The 9,445-nt window shown below is 41.6% G+C and overlaps 1 protein-coding gene across 1 annotated transcript in view; it reads right to left on the minus strand.

The window, feature by feature from the left end:
* Positions 1–7,167, minus strand: part of ALDH1L2 (aldehyde dehydrogenase 1 family, member L2) — a 48,145-nt gene extending 40,978 nt beyond the window's left edge. Inside the window, exons 1-2 of the mRNA XM_012644692.1 lie at positions 7,111–7,167; positions 1,250–1,394 (exon numbers count right to left, since the gene is read on the minus strand). Of these exons, the coding sequence (XP_012500146.1) occupies positions 1,250–1,394; positions 7,111–7,158 (193 nt within the window). The 5' untranslated portion in view covers positions 7,159–7,167. The remainder of the gene's footprint in view (positions 1–1,249; positions 1,395–7,110) is intronic.
* Positions 7,168–9,445: the final 2,278 nt, after the last annotated feature.

The raw sequence follows: 9,445 nt of genomic DNA on the forward strand, positions 1-9,445 counted from the left end.
TTTTTTTGTTCTTTTTCCTTTCTCCTCCATCCGATCATCAAAATTCATTGTCTCAGGATGAGATGATACTTCCACCACAAAACCTAAATTCTGAAGGCTAAGTAGGTCCTGAAGGTCCCTGGCCATCAAGATTAGGCCCTGATCAATCCATTTGGAAGAATCTGGGAGACCAGCAAAATAATGTTCACAAAATGCAAATGTTCATAAAATGTTCAAAAGACTTAATTCACATGTCAAATGACAGGAAAATGGATAAATGGTGGTTAAAAATGAGATAATGTGAGAAGTTTGTGAAAGAGTCTATGTCAAAGAAAAATGGGGTGGAGGAGACTTAGAAGTCTTCATTGTAAAAAAATGTACTCCTCTGAGACAGGCTTGAGCATGTAGGTAGGTACTGGGCTCATGTTTTGGCTTTTGGCTTCCCCAGAGCTATGTATTTTTGGCTGTCCTAGTTGACAATACTGACAAAAATAATCAGCTACTGTGATTAATGATTGCTTATTATGAGCCAGGCATAGTGTGAGCATTTTATGTACATTAATCTTGCTTAATCCTCATAGCAGCCATATGAGATGGGTACCACTGACTTAAAGAGTAACCTATATAAGGAGGTGGTACAGCATGTGGTTAACAGCATATGTTCTGGAGTCAGGGGACTTATCTTTTCTTTTTCTGAGTTATGCCATGAGTCCACATGGCCCTGGCCAGTGGAAAGGGGGTCCTGACCCTGGGACTAGGCACTAGGGAAGAGTTCATTTCCCAGGATCCATTCTGAAAGGAGGTCTAACAGTCACATGCTTGTAATTCTTCTGAAATTCATGTACATGGCAGAGACTGCTAGTCGTCCCCTTTATCCTTTAGCAATGGATTCCCCTAGTTTAGCTGAACACATAGCCACCCCAAATACAATCTGTATTTCTCAGCCTCTTCTGCAAAAAACTTTGGCCTGTGACTAAGATGTGGCCAATGGAATACAAGTGGGAGTAATATATGCAACTTCTGGATTACACCCTTAATAAAAAGCTTGCCCTCTACTTCCCTGCTTTCCCTGTCTGCTTGCTGGAATGCAGACTTGATAGTTGGTACTGGGGCAGCTACCTTGGACCATGAAACAGAAGCCCATTATTGATACTGACAAAACAATAAATAGAGGAACATGTGTTGTGGTGAACATAGTGCTGCCACACCAGCTCTGATGGCCAACCCAGACTTGAGAATGCTTGACCTAGTCACCCCAAGATGCACTCACCCAGTGGGTCAGCTTTTCCATCCTTGTCTGGAACTGTGAACACCCCTACTACTCTGTGGCCCTCTTTGCGGAGGTGGCTGTAGACTTCCTGTCCAAAGAGGCTCTGACCAATAAGTGCCAACTTCAGTTTGTTTTTGAAATAAACCTGTGAAACAGTTCAATGATGACAGATGTAAGCATGGTTAGATGACGTTGGGTAATACACATTTCCCTCAGTCATACAAGATGACTCGAAGACTACAAAAGGCTCAAGGAGCTACAAAATAAAATTTTTATTGACATATACAGAACCCAGACTACATGTAGATAACAGTAAAAATAATTTCACACATAAGTATTGCTCATTTTCTCTTGGCTCTAATTCCCTTGATTATTCATTTGAATCATTGGGATTGCTTTTTTCTGCTAATTTTTATTTATTTATTTATTTTTGAGCCTGTGTTACACAGGCTGGCGTCGAATTCCTGGGCTCAAGCGATCCTCCTGCCTCAGCCTCATGAGTAGCTGGGACTACAGGTGAACGTCATTGTGCCCAGTGGGATTGCATATATTTTTAAAATCCACCTCAACTTCTTGGTGAAATGAAGCCAGATGTAAGGAAAAAAGTGTGTTAAAAGGAGCTTAACTCTGAGCAGGACCTACCTCAATATGATAGTGCTTTTATGCCCCTGCAATATAGAAATAAAAACTGGAACTCATCTCTTAACCTACCAAAGAGGCCAAAAGCTGACATTTAGTGTGTACACACACACACACACACACGTGTGTGTATATATGTACATATATAACATTTAGTATACAAGGATCAAAAGCACAGACCCTAGAGCTAGGCTACTTAAAGTCAAAACCTAATGCCACCATTTAGTTGTGTGGCCTTAAGCAAGTAACTAATTTCTGTTTGCCTTTTTTTACTTCTCATCTATAAAATGGAAATTTTACCAACTTCATACAATTTTGATTGAAGTAAATGACATTATGCAGCAGGCAGTGTGTGACACAAAGTACTATTTAAGTACAAATTTTAATAATATTTTGAAGGTCTCGCAATATACTAGACCCTGTTCTATGTTTTCTCATATAGTCTAGAGTTCAAAAATCCCTGGTAAGTGGCCCAAACTCATCTGCCCTCAAGACCTGGCTTGATCTAATGTGATGGTTTTTGTAGTCATTATAGGTTTCTTGTAAGTTTGGCACAAACTTATTTGGCTTCCAATTTGACCTGAGCTGACATAATGCTATTTGTAGTCTTTATGTATAATATTTATAAAGACTATATGAATATTCATATGTTTGCTGCAGAAAAATCAATATGTTTGGTTATGGGGACTGCCCAGAGCCTGCTGGTGATTTTATGTAACGTACTATCTATGTACCATATTAACTTTCTAAAATGTAAATAAGTCTGAACTATAAAACACGTTTGGCCACAAAGTTTTCAGATAAGGGATCAAGGCCTACATATTATTAATATTTCATTTCATTCTCACATCTATGCTGTTTTATTATCCCCCATTTTGCACCATTTTATGGTTGAAGAAATCAATGCTTAGAAACGTCAAATAAATCCCCAAGGCCACACTGCTAGAGACAGAGAGAGCCTGGGATGTGAATTCAGGTCTGTCTGACACCAAAGCCCACGTATACACTTAAAAGCAAAATAATTAAAATGAACTACCCATCTCTTCCATCTTCTTCATAGACTAACACAGACATACAAAAGTACCATAATTATCAAGAAAGATAAATACCATATGGATAAGAGTATCACTAAAGGGGATAAAGTTTTAAGTACATCTCTGAGCTATTATACCTTCTGTGAATTCTCCCAACATGCAGCCTTCTCACAATGCTTAAGGCCATATGTGGACGGGATAATTGTCAAGATGATGATGAAAAAAGATCAGATGAAACAAGCTGGATGCAGGACTGTGGGTGTAGAGATGGCCATCAGAGGGCTACACCTTCCTGTGTGCTTCCCTTCCTGGCAGTGTCTGCCCAGAGCTCTCTGCCTTACACTCTCCCCTGTTAGAATATGGCTCTACGGGATTCAGATTTAGAATGTATTTTTTCCCCTTCAATCTAAATGAGATTCTCTAGTGTTCTGGAAAGTCATTCTAAATTAGTAAAGTCTCACTGTGAAAACTTAATTTCTCCTTATTTCCCACTTTATTAAGGGCATAGATAACATTACTTTTTAGGCATAAATTTAAAAGGATACCAGATCACAGCTACCCTGTAATTGAGATGATAATTAAACAATTAAGGTGTTAGTTTTAAAAAATCCTTTTCCAAAGTCAGTCAACGTTTCTATCCCAAAAGAGCCTAATTAAGCTTCAACGTCTAACAAATACTTGCAGGCAAACAGATGAACTCTGTAACTGCAAATTCACCCATAGATAATGCATGCTTGACCATTTAATTTTCTTTCTTCAAAAATCAAAATGTTTTATATTCTATCATCAAATCCTATAATTAATGCTGTTGCTTGAAATAGAATCTATATTTTGGCCACCTAGCAAAAATTTGGCTTTACTTCATACCATTACCAATGCCAGATATTATAAGACATGTAAAACACTACTTTCAAAACACGTAAGAGCTGAAAGACTAAGCTAACTCAAATATGATGTGCTGCTCAGCTGTCATCTGGTTATTTAGACTTCATTCCAGGTGCAATACTCTCAGAAAGACAGCATTTAAAGAAACCATGTCAGTATCTCTGGAAATACTATGTTCATTGAAGCACTTTCTGAGGTTAATGCTAACGCTAAAGCTATAAAGTGAGTTTCTAACATTGAGAAATTTTCGGATTTTATAACTATAATTGTGTTTATGAGTTAGCAGGATTCCAGAAAACCAGATGGGGATATTTTACCTTCATCATTTTTTTTTTTTTTTTTTTTTTTTGCCTTCCTATCGTCAAAGCAGAAGTCTTATTTCTTCAAGTGTGGTTTGAGGACTGACTGCCCATGTTGGCAGAAACAATTGGGAGGATATGTTTAAAATGTAGATTCCTGGGCCCCACTTAAGATCTATTGAGTCAAAAAAAACTCAGGCCCAGGAAGTTGCATTTTAACAAGCTCTCCAGCAACTCACAGGCACACTCAAGTCTGAAAATCTCTGCCCCATGGAGAGTATACGTCAACCCACAGCAAGATTGTTCCCTGGGAGTTTGAGTCAGGGCAAAGGGTGGCAATAATAGCAAACATTTGAACAAGATCCTTGTATGTGCCAGGTATTTCACATATATTATCTCTTTTGATTGCCCAATGACTCCCGGAGACAGGCATCATTAACCCACTTTCATAGAAGCACAGAGAGGTTAAAATACAGCCCGGAGTCAAATAGACACTAAGTGGCAGCCCTGAGAGTCTAACTCTATTTATTATTCCAGGGCCCATAATACCAGGCCTGCAATCTTGAGCTGGGCCTCAATTTCCCTCATCAATTAAAATCAGAATAACAATAGTACCTATCTCATAAAGTTGTTATAAGGATTCAGTGGGATAAAGTATGTAATGTATTAGTGCAGTGCATGGCAATAGTAAATGCTCAATAAATGTTAACTATTATTATTATTATACTACGAGTAATACCTAGGTAAATAAAAATAATGATAATGGATATCTCCTATTGGGAATATACCCTGAGCCAGGCACTACATTGATCCCTTTTCATTAATTCAAAAGATATTTATCAAATGCTTATTATATGTCTTTAATCCTCACAGTGACTCATTTTACAAATGAGAAAACACAGGGCTCAGAGAAACTAAGTCACCTGCCCAAGAAGAGAGCCAATAAGGATTAGGGGCAGGATTCAAATCCGGATCCACCTCACTTTAGCACATGTGCTTCTAAGGCTTTCCTATGTGGAAGGCCTCTCCTCTTTTTAAAAAGAAGAAAAACATGGCAACGGTTTGACAGTTCAATTGCAGGAAACAGTTCCATCAGCCTTCCTAAGAGATTGCTATGGTGGCCCTGACATGGAGACAGAACTATTCTTCCAGGAACTCTCACTACAGCTGCCTGTTGTAATGGTGAGAGAGAAGGGGTGTAAATGCTACACAGCATTTTAAAATCTGGGTGATAAGTGCTATTATGTTGGGGTTCTCTAGAGATAACATTCTGCGTTGGAAGAGCCTTTTGCAGGGGAAAAGGCTTTTAAATACCTAGCAGTGTGATTGCTGGGTCATATGGCAGGTATATGTTTAACTGTTATATAGTTTTCCAAAGTGGCTTCTCATCAGCCACGTATCTATTTGATTTTGAATAATTTTTACAGAACACAGTCCAGAAGATGGACCTGCATTTTCTACGGAGTTAAATATCCCACATTCTTCATTTATCATTTAATGTCTTCCTTTTAGTCATGGAGGAACCTACCTTCTTCCCAGCCATACCTGTCACTGCTTTTCCATATGCACTCCTGGGGATACAGTCGGACCCTGATCATGCCGGGTGCTTCTCCACATCTGTGCCTTTGTTTATGCCATGTGCCACCTGGGATGTTCACCTTATAATACTGAAATCTTATGCAAACCTCACTATCAAAATCTTTTCATTCTTCAAGACTCCCTTCTGCTCTCCAAAAAAGACAATTTAATGAAATGTGTTGACAGAGGAGGCCTACAAAACAGGTAGCACAGCCCGTTGCTCTCTGTGCCATCGCCCAGATCCACAGGTGCCATGTGGTGGGAGAAGCTCAGGAGTGGTCCAGAGCACTGCTTAGGAGAGCAGGCAAAAGCCCTAGCAGAGCAGGTCTTTTCCCCCTTATTTTATATAAGGTGAATACTCCCCTAAGTAATTAGAGCTGATTGCCAGGAGTAAAATGAATTCTCATTATTTGGGGTTGCCTAGGGTACAAAAGCTTTTTCATTTATGCAAGTTTGGGCCACTTTTTGGTGCTGCTCAAGAGTTGTCTCTGCCTCCAAGTTTTGTACATTTGAGTATATACATATGTACATATGGCTTTAGCATGGCAGAGAAAACAAATCGAAAAGCAAATTCTTTTATAAGACAGCAAGCATGTACTTCTTATAAAAGAGATCATGTACATGGGATGGAGTTTTCGTTTTTTGTTTTTTTTAATTTTTTTGTCTGCCCTGAACAGCTTGGAGTCTGCCTTAGAAGCAGAGAGGCATCTCTCCCAAGGCTCCCTAAGTGCTGAAGGCAGCACCACATGCAACGTGTCCGCTCTCGTTCCATTTCTGGAGGAGCTGATGCAATTCCAAGCCGCGGGGCTGGGCCAGAGCTTGAGCTTGGTTCTCGCGCTGCAGTTTGATAATGTTCCAGCGTGGCTGCCTCTGCAGCGCCTGGTAATCCTAGAAATCTTGCCATCTGCGACTCAGCTCGGGAATACTGAGCTTGCAGCCACCAGCTCTCAGAATCATTATCTGAATGGGCCGTGTATAAAGGTCCCGAGCGCTTACACCTCTCAGGCAGCCAGAGAGGACGCGGCTGACACGCTACTACGCTCTTCCAGGAGACGGTCTCTGTTCCATACGGCTTCATCTCTTGACCAGGGGTCTCACGATTGAAATGAAGAAGGAAAGGAAGCAGACTCTGCTCTCTACACCAAGTGACTGTTCCCACCTGTCATCCCAGCTGGACCTGACATGTTCAAAAGCTGCATCCTCAGCCCCTTCCCGGTAGAAGACAATGGCTTGCTTGACAATTTCCATCCAGGACCCTCCCCCGGCCCTTGTCTGAAGTCTCCCATTTTTTAAAAAGCCGTCTTGGCTTTTAGCAAAGTCTAAGCATCGCCGCCCACCCCCAGCTCCGCCGCCCCGGCCCTCCCGCCCCGGAATCTGGAAACCAGGACAGGGTGAGAGCCGGGACCCTCGCCCCGGCCGGACTCACCCGGCCGGTGGAGAATCGCCGGAGCGCCTGGCTGCCCTGTCGCAGCATGCTGGAAAGGAGCGCGGGCGCGGGAGGCACGACGACGCGGGAGGCAGGCGGGCGGTGCAGCCTGGGCGCGGCCTGCAGCCTGGATGCCCCGGACAGCCCCGCTCGCAGCTCGCGGCCTCGGCTAGCCGGGTGCCCGGCCCACGGCTCCGCCCCTCAGCCACGCCCCCTCGGCAGCCAAAACCCCGCCCCTCGGCTGCAAGTGCCCGCCCCCTCGGCTGGCAGAGCCCTCGTGACCAATCCTGTGCAACCTGCCCCGGCACGCGCCAGCGGGGCCCGGGCCTCGGTGCAGCGCTCGCAGCCGGCCCGGACTGCGGATGGCGGCTGTCTGGACTCTTCCTCGGTTCCAGTCATGGTGCAGGTACTTACTAGCTGTTCTACCAGTTACTCAGACCCTGTGAGATATGCAGGGATCTGCCTTATTAGTGGTCAGTCTGACACCAAGACAGATAATAGGTACATGTCCTCCCTCACCTTTCTCGAAGAAACGCTGACACGCTTTAGCTGAGCACCTGTCTCAAGCGAACGCTTTAACCTGGCATTCAAGGCCGTCTGCAATTTGGCATTTACTTTTATCTCTCACTGCTCATTTACACGTGTAATTCTGCCGAGTCCTTCCTGGGCAATGCTTCTTCCCAGAAAATCTTGTCACTTGTCACTATCTTGGTGTGACCAAATTTCTTCTTTTCTTCAAGGTACAGTTCAAATGCTGCCTCCTGGAGGCACTTTTTCTGATTCTTTCCTCCGTTAACGTCTTTATTCCCATAGGTAATCTTTCACTCCTCTAAACTGGGAAGCCTTTTTGTCTATGCAGCTCTTGTGAACATTTCAATCTGTCGTTGGTATTTGTGTGGCTGTTATCCGTACTGGAAGGTCCGTGCGGGCTGAGTTTGTCTGATATATCAGGACTTACAGTACCTATAAGCAGAGCTTTAAAAAATACTTGAGTGGCTCATGCTGGAATCCCAGTACTTTGGGAGGCTGAGCCACTCACTTGAGCCCAGGAGTTGGAGGCTGCAGTGAGCTATGATGGTACCACTGCACTCTAGCCTAGGGCCAAAGAGTGAGATCCTGTCTCAAACAAACAAACAAACAAAACTTGTTGAAAGAGAATAAAGGAATGAATGTGTTTAAGATGGTAAGAAGGAGAGAATAAGAGCCACCCTTAAAGCTTGGAGAATTGCAGCAAACATCCAGGGTTTTTGTTTGGGTACCACCCCTTGCCACTTGGACCCACTTCCCTGACTGCATTTTGTGGCTTCTTGCTTCCTTTAAAGTACCGAATATTGATATTCACTTTATTTGTTTTGATCTGTGTATCCTAGGAGAGGGTGAGCAAGGAGTGTGAGTTTGGTTTGGTTTTGTTTTATCTTTTGGCTGCCATATGGGGCGCGCTCCGGGCCGTCCCACCCCACGACCTGGTTTTTCTTGAGTGGGGTTCCATAGTTATATATTTCCACTACCAAGTTTAGGAGATAGAGAGTTTACGTTCACCCAAATATAATGAAATATTCGTGATATGTAAATTTTTTTCTGGAAGAACCAGAAGTGTAGTTCTCTTGATAATTGGAGGTTAGATCAGATGCAATTAGAGAGTTTGACAAATAAAAAACTCTGCCAATCTAGATTTCTGTACCAAGCAAAAATAGTCCTTAATAATAGAGATAAAAGAAAGTTATTTTTAAAAACAAAAACTTGAGAAAGTTTGTCATCAGTAGACACACAATAAAGGGAATATTAGAGAATATCCTTCCAGCAGAAGGAAAATTTCCCATATGAAATGCAGGAAGACCAACAAAAAAGGAAAAGTTGTGAGCAAAGTTAAATGAACATTGACTGTATGAACATTAATAATATAATAGTATCATATTATAATCAATTAATATAATGAATATGATTATATTAATATAATAATGAAACATTATACATTTATGTATGTATACATGAAAATATACAAATAACAATAGAAAATTTTTGGATATGTTTGGAGACTGGGAGGAATGAAATGTTCATTAGGCAGAAAGAACATAATCCCTGATGGAAGCTTAGAGTTGAAGGAACGAAAAGCAACAGAAAGGGTAAATATGGGAGCAAATTTAAGTTAATATTACTATTAACTGCATAAAACAATAATAATGTTTTATGAAGTTCAAAAATATATAGAATCAAAATACATAACAATACCATATGGTTTTCCAGAAAAGAGAGTGGAGTTAAAGTATTCCAAGTTTCCAGCATTGTCTTGGAAATAATAGAAGTACTAATGTATGTTAGACTTTAATAAGTTAAG

Source organism: Propithecus coquereli, unplaced genomic scaffold (genome assembly GCF_000956105.1).
Source record: "Propithecus coquereli isolate 6110/MARCELLA unplaced genomic scaffold, Pcoq_1.0 Scaffold218, whole genome shotgun sequence".
In the NCBI taxonomy this organism is placed as follows: Eukaryota; Metazoa; Chordata; class Mammalia; order Primates; family Indriidae; genus Propithecus; species Propithecus coquereli.